Raw genomic sequence first — 22,064 nt, forward strand, 5'->3', positions numbered from 1 at the left:
GATTATGGACTAAGTTCCTAGGGTCAGTGTTCTCTACACAGTCCATTTCAATTCTTTCAAGTCCTCCTAGCATGGGTGAGCTGAATTTAAATCTTTTTAATGGTAGCTTTCTGTGTGTGACTGTCTCTGCCAATTGTAATATATACCCAGAGCAAGGCTCTTCTATTTAGACAAAGAGATAACTGCATTTAGAAAGGTTCTATTTCCCCTTTCCTCCCATCTGGTTCCTAAAGACTCTTAGAGATTCAGACCCTCGCACTGAGTAGACATTAACAGCCGACTTTGAACACCAGCTCAGCGGATGCTCCTTTCCCAACCATAGTTGAGTGGAGACCAATACACTTGAGAGTTTAAGTTGTATGGCCAATGAAACTAAAAGCACAATAACAGACTACCTGTCCTGTGGGCATGATGTGGTCTCCTCAGTTTCTCACATTCATTGTCCCCAGCACCCCCACCAGACCACAGTCAATTACCAGAAAGGAAGTTAACTTGATTTTTCTTTAGACCACCAATGGAAATGAGGCTTCTTCCTACACTGGACTCCAAATAACTTAGCAAGACAAAGTTAGTAAGTCAGAATAATATTCTACTTGTGTTTTGAGCAGAAGCTATGCATGTTTTTATGTATGTGTGCATGTTTATGTCAGTGTAAATGTAGGCCACTGACTAGCTTCAGTTATTGTTTCCCAGGAGTTATCTTTTTTTTTTTTTTTTTTTTTTTTTTTTTTTTTTTTTTTTTTTTTTTTTTTTTTTTTTTTGTGTGTGTGTGTGTGTGTGTGTGTGTGTGTGTGACAGAGTCTCTCACTGGGACTTGGGCCTTAGACTAATTAGACAATTAGGCTAGACTGCATGAAGTCTGGTGATCCACAAGATCCCAGTGATCACCCTCTGCCTCTCCAGAGCTGAGATTATAGACATATGCTTCCACACTCATGTTTTCACATTCTTGCTGGGGAATCACACTCAGGTTCTCATGCTTATGCCACATTTTACCAACTAAGTCAGTCACCTTACAATCTCTCAGACATATCTTTGGAAGGATGAGTAGCTTAAACATAAACATGCATCTGTATGCTCATGGCTTCTGTTTTCTCCAGTGGAGCAGAACTACTGCAGAGGAAAATTCCTTGTCCACACAGGTTAAATGTATGTCAGTATATTTGATTTATTCCAATAGCCATCATTAGCTTAATAAAAGCTGAACTCTTAACAGTCACTCACAGAGACCCTTAGTCTAGGCCACATGGCAGAAGACTCAGAATTTTGCACTCATATGATCAGCGATATGTGGTGATATATTGTGTACCCTAATAAACTTAGAGGACAGAGCCAGCCACGAAATCTTACCTCTACAAAATCCTCAGCCTAAAGAGAGAGTTCCTGTTTCCTCATGCCTTATATACCTTTTTCTGCCCTGCCATATTACTTCCTGGGATTAAAGGCATGTGTGCTTCCCATGCAAAGGCATGAGAGCTCAAGTGCTGGGATTAAAGGTGTGTGCCACTATGTCGAATCTAGTGACTGGCTCTCTCCTCTGATCCTCAGGCAAGTTTATTAGGGTACACAATATATCACCATAGTGATAATAAATGTAGCTAGTCACCAAGTCTTGTTTCTCAGGCCACATCTCTTGTAGCAATGGTTCTTAAAAACAGTCAGTTCTGTCAACCATGTGCCCACAGTTTAGACAGCAGGCTGTGAAGAGAAGAGGAGAATATATCGCCTGCCCTTGTAGGTAGTGATCAGAAATGCTTCTGAACCTGTATGTACAGCGTATGCTCCCACAGCAAAGAATCATCCAGGCCCAATGGACAAAGTACTAAGGTTAAGAAATCTTGTTCTCTACTGCCAGAAATTAAAAGCATGAAAAGTCAGCATGGTGTTGGGAGCTTAAGTGAAGCCAAAACCAATTCTCTATGGCTGGAGTCTTGGCCATAACACCAAGAATACCAGGGTTTCAAACTGTGCTTAATAAAGTGACACTGCAGGATCCAGCAGATGTCAGTCCACTGGCTACAAAATCAGGACAGCTAATTCTGCTCTCATTCCTAATCCCAGTGCTCTGCTGGGTAAACTCCAAGGAAGAGGAACCAAATCAGGATGGCAAGTGATAACCTACAACGAAGGATGTTAGGGAATGAGCGGACAGAAGACGTGCTTGGGAGCAAGAGGTATTATTAGGTGATCTGAAAGATAAGATCAACCACTAGGTGAGATCCCCAGCAGGAATGGCTGCAGTCTCCGGAAATGTCCTCCTACATGGCAGGGAGGGAAAACATTCATGAATCCTCGGCAGGGGAGATCAACTAATCTGGCCCAAACTACAACTCCAGTCCCAGCTCTTGAGTCAAGTTGTGTGATATTAGGTGAGTCTCAAGTCTTCTCCATAAAATCAGGAGCTGGCCTGGGTGCTGCAGGATTGGGCTCAGCTCTTATCATTCTCAATGTTTTCTTGTTTGGGCACATAGGAATCGAAGAAACTTTATCGTAAGAAGCCAGCATTGATCATTTATTAATTTGTAATAGCGTGTGGTAAAGGGAATAAGGAACAAAAAGAACCCGTGTGGTTTCACACCCTCAGGAAAACTTTAATTGGATAATCCCTCATTCAACAAACACCGACAAGCATCTTCTTTGACTAAGATAGGAAAACTTCTGTATTTTACTATTTAAAAATGTGTTTGAAACAAACCCGGAGCTCTTTAAAAGTTTATTTCCCAGGATTTACAGCCCGTTAACATTCAGCTCCCCAGTGCAGTTCCTCGCTGTGTTCACACAGGACAGATGGGTTTCCATTAGCTAATCTGCTTCCAGGTGGTGCTGACACAGCACAGACTTGCATATTCCTCTCTGTGGGAAGTAGAGGTGCAACTTCTATACTTAACCTGCCGACAACCTGCTACTACAACTTTCCTGCGAGCCTTGGCTTTGCACAGAGCTAAAGTCAGCTCTCAGAGAATAAATGCAAACGAGGAAACTGGAAACTTGAGCACTAGGCCCTCATTCCACACAGCTCCAGTTCTTGTTCACCTAGGCAGGCTATGTTCACAGAGCTGACTCCTGGCCTTGGCTGTGCTCTGTGCTGGAGAGATGTCTGCTGGTAGACCAGAAGGCCTCAGCTTCAACAGCTACATCTTCAAAAAGGCCACCTGGGGGGGGGGGGCAAAAAAAAAAAAAAAACAATACTTAACTTAAGAGAACATGATGGAATGACAGGCTGCACATCAAATCCGATTGAGGGGGCAAATCTGGTCAACAGGATACACACCCATCTCCCAGAATCAAAAGAAATGACTCAGTCGAGGCAGACATTGGATTTTACAGCAAGAACCAATCAATCTTTTTTAAATGAACCATCAAGTAATTAGAATGACTTACATCCACTTTAAAAAAATAGAGCTTTAATTGACAGTAAAGTTATATATCCATGAAGTAATCTAGTTCATGTTCTCATTGGTTCAAACCACTCTTTTTGACATTGTTAGCAGAATTCCGAGTCTAGATGATTGCCAGGCAATTCTCTGTCCTTAACACTGTGGGTAAGTACATCATCTTCTCCTCAGGTCATGCTGATACTTTTAATCATATGCAATTAGACTTGTTGTGTTTGCCAGTAGCAACTCATCTTCACCTACTGTTTAAATGAAAACTTAATTCATACAGGCTTATGTGCTAAAATATTTTCAAGCTATCAACAGGGCCCAGAACAAATGCCTGGAACTTCCCAATAGTTCTAATAATGGTGAAACAAGCAACAATAACAGACCATAAATGTTTATGGAGTTTTAGCTCAGAGGTGACAAAAATTGGGAACTGTACTAATATCAGGAAGAGAGTCAAACACAGAGAGGATGCTGGCCAGAGTGGAAGGTTTGGGAAGCTTGTGCTAGGCCAGACGGGAGTAAACTCACCCATTCTTAGAGAAGTATCTGTAGCTAGAGTTTTCCTGGTCCTGCTTGGCCCACAGTCAGGACAAATCTCTCTCACCCGCCAGTCCTGCAGCCACTCAGACCCAACCGAGTAAACATACAGAGACTTATATTGCTTATAAACTGTATGGCTGTGTCAGGCTTCTTGCTATCTAGTTCTTCTATCTTAAATTAACCCATTTCTATAAATCTATACCTTGCCACATGGCTCGTGGCTTACCAGTATCTTATATGTTGGTACTCACAGTGGCGGCCAGCAGCGTCTCCTGACTCAGCCTTCCACTTCCCAGAACTCTCCTCTCTCCTTGTCCCACCTATACTTCCTGCCTGGCTACTGGCCAATCAGTGTTTTATTTATTAACCAATCAGAGCAACACATTTAACATACAGAACATTCCACAGCAAGTATCAATGGCATGGGGGAAGCTGGGGCCTTCCCAGCTGCAGTGTAAGGAGCATGCAGTTAATGATCCCTGTTACAGGGAAAGGAAAAAGGCAGAGCCTTGCGGTGCAGGAGGCATTGGCTTTATGGAGAGGGCTTCAGAGGACCTTGCTCTTCATATGGTGCTAGAAAGAAAGCTCCTGCTGAGTTTCCGTATCAACTTCCTGCTGAGCTCCTATATCAAGTTTTGCAATGAGAGCACTGAAGTTGAGGGAACAGACAAGGAGGAAGGGTTACAGTTCCTAAACGACATCTAAACTCAGGACAATTACAACTGGTATAAACCTCCAGGGCTTCCTGTGATGATCAAATGAGATAATAGGCTGGGTGAGGGTGGGAAATGTGTTTTAGGGCAGGCCAGGCTCTATAGTGTGTGTAAGCTAGCCTGAGCCACATAGTAAGGCCCTGCTTCAAAAACCATGAATAAATAATAAAAATATAATGGTTATTAAAAGATAGTATGCTACAAAAATTCACATGAGTTTTTTTTCCCCTCTCTGTGGCCATGGGAGGGGGCGTTCAAGAGAGACTCCTGTGTGTCCCATTAGGGATTAAGGAGTGGGTATAGAATTAGATGAGATGGGAGACCACAGGTCGTTGCTTCTGACACAGGGCCCACTGCTGGGAGAGAAAATACACCATCTTCTAAAGGCAAAATCAGTTAACTCTTCTAATTCTGCAAATTACTGTGGCATGGAGTAAAAGAGGGATGAACAGCCATGACTGCCTAGGAAATTTAGCTCTGCAGTCAGACATCTGAGACAGTTTTGGTTGTCAACAACTGGGAGAGGGTGGTGACTGACATCTAAGAGGGAGAGGTAGAAGTGTTGCTGAGTGTCCTAAAAAAACCACAGGACAGCCACCTCAAATGCCCCCAAATGTCAACAGTGCGGTGCTGAGAAACACTGTAATTACAGAGTCGTTTTGTGAAACCAAATCCCTCATTGACTAGTTCTGTGACCTTTAATAGGTTAGTTAACCTCTTTCCATCTTTCCACACCTGCAAAATGGGAATTGTAAAAGGCCTACCTGAAACCTGTAAAGCATTTTATAGTGTAGAGAGCTTGTTTTGACTCTCTTTGCCCTGAGCACAGCCCTAGGATTAAGGCAGAGTGTCCTTTGAAACACGGTTTACAAAGGAAGAAACAAGCTCCGAAAACTGAAGCGACTTGCTGAGTGCCCCAAACGAATCAAGTGGCAATGGTGGCCTCGGGGAGAAACTTTGATTTGAGTCCCCCCCCCCCTTTTCACACTACAACCTTGCAGATAAAGGAGAAAAAAAAAAAAGCTAGAGGCCCAGGGACCTTCAATCCCACCGATGCCTCGAACATCAAAAAACAGCGTTGGTTTCTTACGCTTGTGATAGTGAACCTAGAGAACAGGAACCCTGGAGGCTCAACTGACCAATAATGCAGAGAAGACCCCCAGCAAGTAAGGAAAACCTGACATTTGGACCTAGTGAGTTTTTATCTCTAGTTTTGTCAACTTTCCCTACCAAGTAAATTATGTACTTCCTAAGTCTCAATAACGAAGACATGTACTCAAACTTGGGGAGCAGGTATTACCTGATGCTTTGTGGTGCCTTTTATTTAAATTGAAGTTGAGTTAACTATTTCAAAAGCCAATTTTGCGTTCCCTCGCTTTTATTTGTGACAGGATAAACTGCTATTACTGCCATTTATTTTGAGAGAGGATAATCTTTTTGCTTTTATGATGCTGAGAAAATACTGTTTCAATGCTTTCAGACCACATGAATACAGCTGCACCTCCAGGCTCTTGCATTTCTGGAATATACAGTCACAAAAATGTAAACAGTGACTTGAGACATCGGAAGAGAGGACTCTTTCCATGCCATAAGATATGACTCTGTGTTCATGCACCCAAATATGGACACTTGGAAGGCAGAGGAGCTAGGAGATCTAAAGATAATGTCCCTGCTTCGAGTCATCTAAAAACAATGGTCTTAAATGACAAAACATAGAACTAGACGTGGAGTGTCAGACCACAAGTTAAGTCTATAATGCTTCAGTTACATAGGAGCGACATGTTAAACATTTAAAAACATCCTTTAATCTTAGTTAACAGCTGTATTGTTAACGGAGATTTCAATCAATAAAAAGATATGTTGTCAAAGCAGGTCACACAAGATACAATTTGCATTTTTTAAAAGCTATGTAGTACTATGGGATATGTTAAACAAACCCAATAAAACTATAAAATACTGAAAAATTTGAGTTTCATAATTGCAGGTTTTGATTTTTTTATAATTAAATTTTATGTGTATGAGTGGTTTTGCCTGCATATATATCTGTACACATGCCTGGTATCTACAGAAGTCAGAAGAGGATGTCCAGTGCCCTGAAACTGGAAATTAGAGACAGTTGTGAGCTACCATGGGCATGATGGGAATAGAACCTGGGTCCTCTGGAAAACCAGCCAGTGCTCTTAATAACTGGATCATCTCTCCAGTCCCTCATACTTGCAGGCTTTCAAAATGATTCTACAATAAGTAATCATAGCTATACATATATTTCCCTTTTAAGGGGAGCTGCTAACATGAAATAGATTGGTTGTCTTGGTAAGACAAGAAAATTTCATATTTTATGCTTTGTATGGTAAAATATACTTTATATTATAGTTTCTAAGACCCAAACTTCATTTACAAAATAAAAGATAATTGTTAATACAAAAAGAAATTTAAAAATCTAGCTTTTTATAACATTTTTCAAATAGGTTTGGCATTTTAAAGTAACACTGGGATGAAGAAATCCCCTTGACTCCCTAGCTCCCTAGCTCAGTGTTTATCAGGAGACCTTTGACAGCACATGCACTTGGCTTTTGAGTTGAATATAGTATAAGACAGTCCTCCCTCAAGGCTGGTAGGCTGACTCGATTTGCCTGTTGACTTAGTCTCTGTTTTATGCCACTGTTTGTCACAGTAACAACCACAATGAGAAGCAAGGATTCCCTCATGATGCTAACACAGGAGTAGGGACCAGCCAAGCAATGACCTGACCTAATAAGACAGATATGTTGAAGGTGGCTGCCTAACACCCACTGAGGGAAAGTCACCACCCGAGTTATGAAAAGAAGATAGACTTCTAAAGCAATTCCCCAAAGGAAGTAATTATGATTCTAGTGATGGATTTTGTACTGGAAAAAAAGAGACAGTGAAAGTTAGCCTGACAAAGAGTTTGGTGCACACTGATTCCCACCGAAAGATGCTGCTTGGCTTGCTGAAGGGACTCCGGCAAACAGTCGGAGGAGAAGAAGTCCCTGCTGTACCAACAGGCCGAGGCGACAGGTGCATTTGACTCGACTATGGGAGCTCAAGCACAACCTTCCACTCCAGAGGGTCTACCTAGACTTAGCAGAGACCTTCAAACTGTGGGGGCAGAGTGAGATGATATCTGTGGATTAATATAAACCTTCATCTGGGATTTCCTGTAAGCCGTGGTTGACACTGTGATGATTGGCATATAACTCAAAAAACTTGTTGGTTTTCATGCACCAGGGAAATAGGGAAGTTGAGTTACTACTGGGAGAAGGGCAGCCAGGGGCTCCATCTAAAGATAGGACAGAAAGCACGGACCAACACATCTGGCCCGACACATCTGCCACTTGTCGGAGTTCTAGCCTTCAATAAAAGCAGCAAGTTCAGGGCACACACGTATCATCACTTCTTTCAGAACATGCAGATTATGGAAGGCACTGCCATCGCTGGACCGAGCTACTGATGCTGGAGTGAACAGCCAGTTCTGAAACCCCAGTTACATAAAGCAAACCCAGTCACTCTGCTAAGGACAGTGAACCCACAGGGCACACATTTACATGAGAAAAGTCTTTAAAGTGCTTCATAAAAATCTACCGCCTCAAGCACAAATTGTATGTTAGGAAATAATGACATTCATGTGGGTGGGTGCTAAAAATGTCAGCTATAAAACAGTGCTACCTCAATAAATACACCATCATTCAGACATTCAAAAGTCCTAGTTTCTCTTCTCTCTGGAACAGCTGTGAGGGGCATCCTGGAGCAAGCATATAGTGACACCAGGGAAGCTATGGACCAGGGTGTTTGGAAACCCTGTCCCTTTGGTACCAGCCCCTGAACAAACACATGTAGCTGGGAGTGAAGTTCCTGTGGTATCAGTTCACTGAAACAGTTACCGCTGTCTCCAGAAAGGTGGCTTTAGTACAAAACAAAACAAAACAAAACAAAACTGGTTTTATTTGTTTTTGTTTTGCTTTGTTTTAAACATACTCTATTAAGGAAGCCATGGCCTCTTTCTTTGGAGGTTCAGAAGCCTGAGAGCTGAGGACAGAGTCAGGATGTCCAACCCTCATACCAGGCAACTAAAGAGCTTTCTGTATCAGGCGAAATCACTGAATCATCAACTTTAGGGATAGTTTTTAAGTTCTGATCTGGCCTGAAACAGTAATTCCAATAGAGATGCAAGCAAGGCAAAAACCTCTTCCTGAAAAATATTTCTAAGCCACTGTCAAGGGCAGAGGAGGAAATGGCCAGTGAGGATGCAGTTGGGGACTCCACCAGTTAACACTGAGAAAAAGCCATGAATGTTATATGTAAGCAGCAATGAGATGTTATAATTAGAGGCCTTCAGGTCAACACCGTTTGGGTGTACCGGGCAGAATTCTGTCAGGCAGGATCGGTGACTCAGGTGATCTGTCATTCTCTTCAGGGAAAGGGCTAGCAAAGTCACAGTCACACTTCCAAACTGTCTTGGTTAATTTTATGTCATACCCGAGCAACTTTGCTTCTGTGATTTGCTTTAATAATTTATTTCTAATTATGTGAAATATAGCTCCAACTAGAAAATATAGAAAAGTACACACAAAAAAAGAGAACTATAATTTTTGTAGCTCTATTACTCAGAGATACTGGATAATGTTTTGGTTTTCTTTCCAGATGTTTATTTACCATATATATCTGATCATTTTTATACACACTGTTTAGTAATACATTGCTTATGTTTAACCAACTGATGTATTGTGGCAGTTTTCACATGCCAGTACCATTCTTTATGATAAATTTTAATGGTAACATTATATATTACTATATATTTATCACTTAAAGAATAACTTCTTTTGCCAGAAACAAAATCTGGGAATTTAGGGTGGAGTGGTACTGAGCACTGTGGTTCTGGGGTGCTGTCTCTGGACCAGCATCATCCCCATCTCTGGTGCTGTCTCTGGACCAGCATCATCCCCATCTCTGGTGCTGTCTCTGGACCAGCATCATCCCCATCTCTGGTGCTGTCTCTGGACCAGCATCATCTTCACCTCTGCGGTGCTGTCTCTGGATCAGCATCATCCTCACCACCCAAGAACTTGTTAAAGAAGAGTTACCCTGCCTTACTCTAGGCCCACTGGATCAGACACTCAGGGGAAGTGGCTTCCCGATGACTCTGGCTACCTTCTACTTCCACAGCCATTAGTGTAGTCTGATTTTTACAAAGCTAACAAGTGATACTGGGGAAGGTAACTGACTTGATTAAAGCCAAAACACAGGTTTTCTCCTTTTTTAACAAACCAAAGTGCATTCTAGACCAGCACAAACTAGGCACTCTGGCATGAGTGTCCAAAACAACCAGCAACCACGAGCCTGAGAAAGCACAGGTAACAATGATGGTGGGGGTGGGGGGGGGGAGTCAATAACAGGAATGAGGGACGGAGCCAGGGAGGGAATAGTCAGATACATTCTATAAATGTATGAAATTGTCAAGCAAGATTAATCAATTAAAAAAAAAACAAAAATTCTTCTTTAAAAGAAAACATCTTTTTCCTCTAGAAGAAAAACAAAACGGAAGGAAAATCAAATTAAAGTAGAAAGAACCAGATTAAGTCCAGTGCTTTTGTTCTGTAACACGCATTATTATAGATCTTAATAGGGCTCTGTGCAGTATTTCCACAGACGTCTACAGTGTACTAGACTGGGATGCCCTTTGTTCTGGCCCCGCCCCTTTCTCCATGCACTCCCAATCCTGACAATCACAACCTTCTCATGGGTTGAATTTCTTTTCCTTTTACATGAGAGGAAATAGCAGTATTTGTCTGCCTTTGTTTTTATTTCAGTCAGCTTGAGGAGCCCAGCTCCACCCATTTCGCTGCAAATGGCAAGATTTCATTGTTCTTCATGAATGAATGATACCGTGCTAGGTGTGTGCATCATGCATGCTTTATCCAGTCATCTGTCTTTGGGCAGCTAGTCTGACTCCATCCCAGCTATCGCCTTTTTGCTGACTTAATTTCCTTTGCCTACTCACCAAGAACCAGGATGTTGTCTGTATTACATGGTAGTTCTGGTTTAGCTTTTGTAACACCTCCATCCTGTTTTCCATGTGGCTGTAGTAGTACACAGTCCCACTGACAGTGTACAAGCCTTTCTTTTCCTCTGTTTTCTCCAACACTAGAGATAACGATGTGGGTATCTTCGTTTTCTGAAAAGGTTTTAGGTCATTTGCTTATTTTTTTTTTTTATAGTTTAAAAACTGTTTCACATTTGTGTGTATGGATGTGTGTATGCACACACATGCAAGCCACGGCATCCAAATGGCAGACAGAGGACACCTTGTGAGAGTCAGTTCTCTCTATCATGTAAGGTCCAGGGATAGAACTCAGGTCTTCAGGCTTGGTGGCAATTGCCTTTACCTTTACCTAGTGAATCACCGCATTGTAGCAGGAATCTTAAAAGTTCTTATTAATAAAATCAAACCCAGAGCCAGGTATTGGGGTGAATGCTGGAAGATCAGGGAAGCAGAACAAGCCACCGCCACCTCACCTTGCCAGTTCCTCAGCTGATCCTGTTTCCTCAGACTGGAAGCCTCTGAGTCCTTATCCAAATGAATCTCAGCTGAACTGCTTCTTGATAAGCCTGAATGCTTAACCAGCCTAGTTCCTGTTTTTCATGCCTTATATACCTTTCTGCTTTCTGCCATCACTCCCTGGGATGAAAGGCGTGTGTCACCATGCCTGGCTGTATCCTTGAACATACAGAGATCCAGGTAGATCTCTGCCTCTGGAATGCTAGGATTTAAGGCATGTGCTACACTGCCTATCCTCTATGTTTAATATTGTGGCTGTTGTGTTCTCTGACCCCAGATAAGTTTATTAGCATGCACAATATTTTGGGGAACACAATACCATCGCACCTCATTGCCCCGGCCCCCATTTGCCAATATTTATGAACTGGATTACTTAGTTTTTTTTTTAAATTAGTTGGATTTTTTTGTTTTTGTTTTTTTTCATATTCTGTACAATAACTGTTGGATGACCAGTGGCAGCTATCTTCTCCCATTCTTTTTTTTTTTTTTTTTTTTTGGTTTTTCAAGACTGGGTTTCTCTGTGTAGCTTTGCACCTTTCCTGAAACTCACTTGGTAGCCCAGGCTGGCCTCGAACTCACAGAGATCCGCCTACCTCTGCCTCCCAAGTGCTGGGATTAAAGGAGTGCGCCACCACTGCCCGGCTTCTTCTCCCATTCTTTAGGCGGTCTCTTTCCTCTGCTGTTTTATTTTGTAGAAGCTTTCTACATTGATATAACCCTGTTTGTCCATTTTTGTTTCCTGTGCTTTGGGAGCCTTACCCAGAAAAATCTCTGCTTGTGCTGATGTCTTAAAGCATGTCCCCGTGTTTTCTCCTAACACCTTCAGAATTTAAGAACTTCTATTTAGGTCACTGGCCTATTTGGGGCTGATTTTGTAAAAGGTGACAATGATAAAGGAGATTGGGTGTAGTGTTGACTAGTGGAAAGCCAAGCCCCTTATGTTAGCTGCCGAAGACTAAAGAGACCCACAGCTTTCCCACATAAAGCAAATTAAGAATTAAATGAGTGAAGTTTTGGTGGAGGTGGGAAGGAGGCAGCTGCGTCTGGTACACATACCCTGATCTCTCTATCCCCTGTCCCTGTGCATGGGAGTGTGTGTGGTGTGCATATGGATGTGTATCTGTGTTCACTAGATCTACTCACTTCACAAGAATCTCTTTAGCAAAATTCTTTGGCTAGTTCCAGTGAAGAAAACCCACCACAAATGTGACTTCAAAATAAAGTCACAAAAGTCCCACCAAAAGCTGGGAAGGAAACCAAACTTGTCATATTTTGCTAGGTCAGATGTGAAATTGTACAGCTATTCTCCAAAACAATTTCTTTCAAAACTAAATATGAGCTGGGCATGGTGACACCAGCATTTATTTAATCCCAGCACTCAGGAGGATGGCAAGTTCAAGACCAGCCAGGCTTATATAGCAAGTTCTAAGCCAAGCTAGGCTGTAGAAGACCCCCATCTGTCTTAGTTAGGGCTTCTATTGCTGAGAAGAGACACCACAACCATGCCAACTCTTATAAAGGAAGACATGTAATTGGGGCTGGATTACAGTTCAGAAGTTTTAGTCCATTATCATCACGGCAGGAAGCACAGCAGCATGCAGGCAGGCATGGTGCTAGAGAAGGAGCTGAGATTCCTACATCTTGATCTGCAGGTAGCAGGGAGAGACTGTGTACCGTACTGAGAGTAGCCTGAGCATATGAGACCTCAAGGCCCACCCCCACAAAGACACACCTACTCCACAAGGCCACACCTCCTAATAGTGCTATTCCCTCAGGGCCATTCCTATTCAAACCACCACACCATCTTAAACAACAGCAAAACAACAGGTCAACGTGTAAGGATTATACGATCCACCAACTACAGTCTTGGAACAGAAACTTATGTGCACGGAAAATCTTGCACAATATTAATTGTCAAAAATAGAAACAAACCCAGGTAAATGTTTCAACAGTAGTACAGTGATTCCATGGTATTTTAATAATCAGCAACAAAAAATCCACAAATCACTAACACACACTGCTGTGGATATTGCTCTATATAAATAAAACACTGATGGCCAGTGACCAGGCAGGAAGTAGGTGGCCAGGCAGGAAGTAGGTGGGACAAGGAGAGAGGAGAATTCTGGGAAGCAGAAGGCTGAGGAGGGAGACACTGCAGCCACGGCCAGGACAAGCACCATGTGAAGACGCTGGTAAGCCACCAGCCACGTGGCAAGGCATAGATTTATAAAAATGGGTTAATTTAAGATAAAAGAACAGTTAGCAAGAAGCCTGCCACAGCCATACAGTTTATAATATAAGTAATATAAGCGTCTGAGTGATTATTTTATAAGTGGATTGTGGGACTGCAGGGCTTGGGGAACCTGGAGAGAAGCCCTCCAGCAACAACACACAATTCTCCTGGGAATTGTGCTAAGTTTAAAAACCTAACCTCAAAAGGTTATATACTATAACTACATTCATGTAACATTATAAAACAGCATTTTAAAGGAAAGACAGACTCATAATTGCCAGGGGTGAGGGATGTTGGAGAGTGAAGAATGGGTATGATTATATAATAACAAGATGGATCCTTACAGTGATGGACCTGTCAGTGTCTTGACTGTACAAAAGATACATGAACACACACTGGTGATAACATGTATAGATAATACTGTATAGATGAACACCCACACAAATGACAACACTGAGTACCTGAGTACCATCAGAGGGGTTATATTCATGTCAATACCTTGATTGGGCTACATAATAGTTTTATAACATGTTATCACTGGGAGCAAAGGAGCAAAGTATACTGCAGTCTTTCTAAACCATTCTTTACAACTACACACAGATATACAAAATTACCTCAATAAGGATTCCAACTAAACAAATCCCATAGTATTTAGCAAATGGTTTTTATCTAGCTTCCTTTAATCCAGTGTCTCTGCCTGTAACCCTAGGATGCATTTTTCAAAGCCTTATACTGATGCTTGTGTCAATATATCAATGAGATCCCATTTCCTCTGTGTAATGACCCTAGCAATCTAGCAGGTTAATTTTGAAATACAGGTGGCAATGCTATGATAATCAACAGGGTTGGGTGAGTAGCCTGGAATCAATGTTTAAATTACACAGTGCTATCTCACATGTCAGGTAGTGATGAAGTCTGTGCTGTGACTAGTCCACCAGGTACACACTTCTTCTTTCTGCCTCGTTTTTATCATGTTCTAGAAACCAAAATGCCCCAGCAGATTCTGTAGGAACAGAATAAGCTTCTCAATGTTTGTTTGTTTGTTTGTTTTTGGTCAGACTATACAGACTTAAATTAAAACTTTAATTTTAATCTTGAAAGTAATATTCCCTTACAAAAAATGTCTAGGGAAACGGGAAAGAAAGATATACTATAATACCCTAATATAATTATAATTTTGGCCCATTTTCCCATATAGTTTAAAAGGGCATTTAAAAAAAAGTTTCATATATGTATGTACATATGTATGTATGTGTGTGTATGTATGAATATTGTTTGTGTGTGTACACATTTGTACACATGAGTGCACATGCCAGCAGAAGGTAGAAGAGGGTTTCAGGTACCCTGGAGCTCAAGTTACATGTAGTTGTGAATAACCCACTGTGGGTGCTGGGAACCAAGCTCCGTCTCCTGAAGAGCAGCAAGCTCTTAACTGCTGAGTCATCTCTCTAGTCCCCAAAGACATTTTAAATCTTTTCATATACGATATTTTATACAATATTTCTCATATGCAACTCAGTTATTCTTCACTCTTATTTTAACAGCTGTACAACAATTTACCATAATTTATTTAAGCCACTATGAATTTGAATTGCTTCCAAATTTACTAAGTCAAAAGTTATACTGAAGTAATTATTGTCATGTTTATAGATTTGTTTTCCCATACTTTGGAATAAATTCCTTAGGGACAGAGTCCCAGAAACTGGACTGCTAGACAGAAAAGTATGGAAATTACTATAGTTTGATGCATTTTTGCCAATGAGCTGTACCAACCAACACTGCGTTAACTCTTTTTTAATTAGTGCTAATTTAATAAAAGGGCAATGATATCTCAATGGTTTTGTTTGAGTTTATTGAGTTGCTGTGAACTCAGAGAATCTACCAATTTTTTTTTTTTAACCTTTAGTTTTTTCTTCAGTTAACTATGAGTTCAAGTCCTTATCCTTGACTTCTCAATGGGATTTTTAGTTTTTTCTAATTTTATTTTTTACCACCATGTTGTGATTGATGCATATGTGCATGAGAGTGAGTGAATGCTAGTGTAAAGGCAATGCAGACCCCATCTAAGGGTAGGGCCACCATCTTATACCACCTGCTGTCCTCAGTTCCAGGAACAACCTCAGGAATGTGCATGATAACTAGAACAGATACAGGGCAGTTTGCTCCTGCAGACATTCTGTCTGCAGTTTATGGCCTTTGGAGATATCTAGATAATCCTGCTAAATAGTCCAGGTAATCCTGCTGAGCAAGTTGTGGTTCCCTGCTAAAAGTACAACCCAATGGTTTCAAATGTGGCTTTGAGCCGAAAGTCTAGACCAATAGTTTCAAAAAATCACCTTGCCCCATATTCCTTGCCCCATATTCCTTCTACCCAACCCCAAGTATGTAATTCCTGGCTTGTGGTTTTTTTCCCTATAAAAACTCTTTATACCTGGGCTTGTGGCCGCGCCACATTTCCTTCCATCTTCTGTGAGGTGGTCCAGGTTGAACCTGACAATAAAAGGACCCTTATGTGCTTGCATCAGAAACCGGATCCTTGGTGGTCTCTGGAGGTTTCACTAAATGGGTACAACACTAGCTCACTAGTGCCACAGAACGTGTGTGGAGGTCAGAGGCCAACTTTTGAGAGCTAGTTTCCTCCTTATACCACGGGTTCTGGGCACTGAACTTAGGTTAGCGGATGTGCACAGCAAGCATTGTTACCTGCTGAGCCACCTAGGTAGCACATGGATACTTTTAAAAACAGTTTATATAAGCCCTTTAGAAAATGTTAATTTTTTTTTTCATTGAAGGAATTAAGTGCTAGGCATAGTCTCATAAATCCATACAAAATACACTTGAATTAAGTATCTAATTTAATTTTGCCCAAATTATACATGGAGGTCTGAGATTCAGAGAAGTTAAGTAGCTTTTACTCATGGTTGTGAGTTGGTAACAAGGCTGGTGTGTGATCAAGGTTTTGTCTCTGAGCCTAGTATTCATTTCATCATAAAAGCTCTTTCCCTTTTAATTACAGTGAGAGATAATTGCTATGGTAACTTTACTTAAAGAAAGCGTGTATAATATTCCAATTTAAGCCAGATTTAATAGCTGGAATGAGGCAGGCTCCCTATCTAGTTAAGAAGAAAGTTGATTCCTTCTTTGGATTAATTATAGAGGAGAAAGCAGAGTTTGAGTGGCAAATCAAAGCCCCACTTGTAAAGAAAAATGGCTTTTTAATTAGTGGAGAAAGCCCCGTTATATGATGAGTGCCAAGAAGACAGTGAGAAGATGGCTGGAATCTCAGATGGAACCATTTTCTCTAAGCTTGGAGAGCAGAGTGATGCTGGCATACTTTAGTCAGTTCTGTAAAAATGACTGTAACTTGGAATAACCAAAAATTAGTTAAGGACTGTCAAGAGAGGGATCAAATTGTAACCAGATGCTTATTTTCTTTAGCCAACTGTGGGGAGTGAGTGTCCCCCCGTATGTATAAACATTCATGATATGATCATGGACATGTCCATGACCCCAAGGCCTTAACCCAGGGGATGGCAAGGCCTTCCTGGTCCTAGTATGGTGGTGATAGGGTGTGCAGAAAGTACGAACCACAGCTTTCTTCTACAAGATGACTGCAGCCTGAGACTGCTCCCCTACAGAGACCCAAATTAGCTAACCTGTCTCTTCATTCAACTGTTTGGCTGAGTTTCTAGGCTGCTGGAACACCTCCACCAGAATGCATGGCTCACCCAATCCCAGGTTTTCTCTCTGTGTGTTTCTTCATTCTTGTCACCCTAGTTAGGTCAATCAATCCAAAGCCCTGTAGGTTGAGGCTACTAATCAAAAAGGTTGAGGTTGCTAATCAAATCTTCTTTTAAAAACATAATACATTTCCAATGTGTACACTCTCTAATAGATGAACTATTACAGAGATCTGGGCAGAATCCAGATAATAAATGACTGTGGGGCACCTGGCCCCAAGTGGAACATTACAATGTAACCCTGACACCTAAGGGTCAGAGAACATCATGGAAGAAGGGACACAAAGACTGCAAGAGCCAGAAGACCAGGATGCTTGCTACAAGATACTGTCTTCTAGACATAACAGGGATGCTGCACTCAGGAACGTCCAACAATGTGGTTGCTTACACAAGACCATACTAGTTGACAATCCAACATGGCTGGTAGAAAATTTCACAAGACACCATCCTAGATGAAGAGATAAAGGTCAACAATGGCTGGCTAAGTGAGGGAGAGTCAGTTTTCTTCAGGGACAAGCCCCCTGGAGGCTTCTCAGTCCTAAATATACATACATTAAAGCAACATTAACTGAATTATTAATACACACATACACACACACTCATGCAACAAAAACACTTACAGGAAAAAAGGTCATGAATTTGGGGTGGTGGTGATGGAAACACAGAAGGAACTGGAGTGGGGAAAGGGAGAAGTAGTAATGATATAAATACAATATACTCATGTATAAAATTTTCAAAACAATTAAAATAAAAATATAAGCCCTGTGAAGGGGTCCAAAACAGGTTGACCACACAGCTGCCACACAGGCTTATGGGCCCAGACACAGCTTCTGTGACAGGCTTACTGGTAGGCAACACCTGGATCCAGGAAAATCCATAAGCTGACACCACCCAGGGAGGGCCTGCATCTAAGGGGAAGTACCTGACATCACAAACATTCCAACCATTAAGATTAGATAAGATTGCCAGATGTTCCTGAGCCTAGCACAGATCTATTTCCTCCTTTTACCAAGATACCCCCTATAAATGTCAGCCAATCAGGGTCCTAAACCCTAGAAATCCCCTCACCCCAACCTCTGCTACCTGCGCTCGGGGCTCTCTGCTCTCACTGCTGCATCAGACAGACATAGAGACCAAGCTCCAAGCTTGAAATAAAGGCTCTCTGCTTTTACATATGAGATTCGGTCTCCCTGGTGGTCTTTTGGGGGTGCCCATGATCTGGGCATAACAAGCCCCATAAACAAATCTTTTAAAAGAGAAAGTATGTTAAAACATCCATTGTCTAAGTTACTTTTTATGGCTGGGAAGAGACACCATGAGCAAGGTAACTAATACAAGAAAGCACTTAATTAGGGGCTTGCTTACAGTTTCAGAGGCCATCATGGCCATCATGGCAGGGGGCACAGTGGCAAAGAGCCATGGTGATGGAGCAGTAGCTGAGAGAGAGCTTATATCCTGACCCACAGGCTAGAGGTGGGGGGTGGGTTGGGGTGGAGGGGACTAGGCTTCCAGTGGACTTTTAAAACCTCAAAGTCCACCTCCAGTGAAACAACTTTCTAATCCTTCCCAACCAGTTCTATCAGTTAAAATATTACCCTTTAAATATAGGTGCCTATGGGGGCCATTCTCATTCAAATCACAACATATTGAAGTAAACACTGTTTCCTTTCTTATGTTTATTATTTAAACTCACTAGAAATAAATAGGGATTACAAAGTTCTTATTAACCTGTTAATTTTAAAACTAAAGAATGGCTTCATTGATGTAGGAAGAAACAAGGACAAAGTCTCTGGCCGAGGAGATCCCACTGATGAGGGTACTATGTGACATGTCACCAAGAGCTCCGGACTTCTAACTCAAGCTCAAGGAAAGCCAAGGGGGCTCTTCCATATGGAACTGCTCAACAAGCATCATGAGGTCAAGAAAGGCGCACATGGTCCCCAAAGACTTAGTGTTCAGAAGAGTAAGATTACACCTGCCATCTAAGCTCTTCAGAAGTGGGGGTGTCAGATGAGCCAAGGGGGGTGCACAAAGGTTAATTATATTTGCACTGGAAGGACTGGAGAACCAGAGGTAAGGTCCATGAAACTGAGAGAAGAGAAAACTGATCAGTACAAGGCATTGCTTCCTACCCAGCATTAGGCTGTGAGGGAGCAGAAAGATCCAGGCTCTGGACCCAGGGAAGGCTGTGATGGGCTCCTGCAGCCCTGTCCACCAGTGACTAGCGATGACTGAGAAAAGATCCAAATGGCCCAGCAGACCCCCATGCACTAGGCCCCCCAGTGAGTAGAAGAGTTTATATTCATCACAAACTTTATTATGCTTAAACATTTATTTTTCATATCACTAGAGAGGCACCTTTTTTTTTCCTGTCTGCTTTTCATTCCTGAATTCGTGTTTTTATTTTCTTAATTATTCTTAAAGGAAGATGTACAAAGACTGGTTGTACATATAAAACATTGAAGGCTTAACCAGAACTTTCCTTTTTTTTCCCACACTACCTGAGTAACAGTACATCTATTGGTGACATGTACTGAAACTGCATATATTCTGTCTGAAGGAAGAAACCACACATGTATAGCATTTACAAATGTAGGCATGTAGCTGGCCGAGTGCAGAATATTACCTTCTGCTTACAAAGTAAGTTTGAGTCCTGAAGCCGCTGACCAGACTGTACAGGGCTTCTGAAGGTGTGCAGTAGGCAGGACTGCTAGACAAGGGATTCAGATCAACACATCTTCATTACTGGCATAACCCACTCATGAGAAATTCAGCAGAGTCTGGGATTGTTAAACCAAGGATATTTAATGAATGAAACAATTGGTTGATTTTACAATGATTAGGCCTTTTGAAATTATATCCAACTTGTGCCATAAGATTAACTAGAAAGAAGAGTCTGGATGATTATTCATTGGATATTATGTAAGATAGTGGGAATGGAGGGACATCTATGTGACTTATCATGATTCAGTCATTAGTACATGGCCTCTAGCTTATGTGGCACCAAATGCTTAGAAATGACCAATGCTCAACCACATTTTGCTGGAGAATACCAGGATCCTTCACAGTCAGTTAATGACCATAGACTGCTTGATTCTAGCTCACCAGGGGTCCTGTATGTGGCCACCTTCCCAAGAGATGCAAATTCTGTGAGCTGTCCTCATGATAGGCAGAGGAACTGCAGAGAACGATGCAACCCCCAAAGCTGGCTCATGGACAGCTGACAGGCCACCTGGCTCAGGACAAAGATTCTATTATCTTCCAGGGACAACAGAGTAAGACGACCCAGCCTTTTAGGCTTCTTCACCTGGAACTGGAGCTTCCCTCTTCTGGTTGGTTAGTCAAGAATTACGTCCTATACTGAGTGGTTCCCCAACACACTTTCTTCCCACAGTCCTGTCTAGGAAAGCTGATTTCACCAAAAGCCCTCCTTAACCTACACCAACAGAGCCAGAAACTCATGCCCAGAGAGCTGCAAATGTAGTTATTAAATAGCTAAGGTCCTCGGTGGCAGACTAGGGAAGATGACCTAGAAGAAGTTCCCAGAAACAAACGCCTTTACCTTATGTGAATAAGGACTATAGCCTGGCTAAGTGATGAGGCCATGAGGAAGAACTAACTCACTGTCCTGGGGAGCACATTTGGAAACTCAAGTTTAGGCTTTGTCAACACATCAAAATTGCTAAAAGACAGAACATAAACAAGTGTTCCATTGAGGCTGCTTTGCCTCCAACACTGTTCTGTTTGGTATATTTAAAGGCAGAGCCACCAGCCCTGGTGATACAGGATTGTAATTCTAGTTACTTGAGAGGATGAGGAAGGAAGATCACAAGGATAAGGCTTAGCCTAGTTTGTGGGGTGAATTCAAGGCCAGCTTAGTGAGATTGTCTCAAAATTAAAAAGTAGGAAGAGGGCAGGGGACATAGCGGAGTGCTTCTCTACCATACACAGCCTCCAGCACCAAAGCAACAACAAACAGCTAAAGCCTATAATCATGTTGGTAACATGTTCTTCTCTATTTTCCCACTAATTTATAGGTAAAACATTCCATTGAAGCAAATTATAGTTCCTTTTTTAAATATTTTCTTTGGGAAATATTCTTAGTAGCATTCCTCAGGGGTGATCTTTGGACCACCAACACCCACTATTAAATATATGTGTACAATCACCTTCCTTTCCTCAAGGATCCTCTGTTCATAACATTAATGTGATATTAATAATCAATTTTGGGAGGGTCAGGTCGGTGGATACTAGTTTTTTCCCTGACATACCTGTAAGCCAACCAGCAGGTACAACTCCTGACTCAGATTCACTCACCCTAGCAGAATCAGCAGGGCACTTAAATAGCCTGTTTTCTGCTTTTAATTTATGAAAAATTCCAACATTAACTCAGCCTATAATAAAGAGAACAGTGTAATTAACATGGGTTTGTAAATGGCTAACTCAACTGGGGAGGCAGATTAGCTGTACTTGCCTAGCATCTGCAAAGCTCTGGGCTCAATCACCCTGCCCACTCCCACTCCAAGACAAACACAACAACCTGTCAACTCATGGTCATCCTTGTTTTACTTGAAACCCTGTCACAAATCAGTTTTGGAACAAATCCCATTCCCATTATTCAAATGTTATTTAGCTGTGTATAATCAATATGTCTCATAAAAATAAAACCACAATGCCGCAGTCACACCTCAACTATTAATAATTATTCACTATCATCAAATATCCAGTTAGTGACCCAGGTCTCTGAGCCACCTTATATAGTATTTTAATAACTGATATTTATCCAAAACAGATTCCACATTTGGTCCAAGTATAACAATGAATTCCCATGTGTTTTGAGTTTCTTTTAAATCCTGAGTTCCTTTGTCCCCTCCA

At 41.7% G+C, this 22,064-nt stretch overlaps 1 protein-coding gene across 1 annotated transcript in view; it reads right to left on the reverse strand.

Moving 5' to 3' along the window:
- Positions 1-2,567: 2,567 nt before the first annotated feature.
- The window catches only part of Ube3d (ubiquitin protein ligase E3D), a 150,620-nt gene continuing 131,123 nt past the window's right edge, over positions 2,568-22,064 (reverse strand). Inside the window, exon 10 of the mRNA XM_028875500.2 lies at positions 2,568-3,152. Within this exon, the coding sequence (XP_028731333.1) occupies positions 3,132-3,152 (21 nt within the window). The 3' untranslated portion in view covers positions 2,568-3,131. The remainder of the gene's footprint in view (positions 3,153-22,064) is intronic.

The sequence above is a fragment of the Peromyscus leucopus genome, chromosome 7 (genome assembly GCF_004664715.2).
Source record: "Peromyscus leucopus breed LL Stock chromosome 7, UCI_PerLeu_2.1, whole genome shotgun sequence".
NCBI lineage: Eukaryota > Metazoa > Chordata > Mammalia > Rodentia > Cricetidae > Peromyscus > Peromyscus leucopus.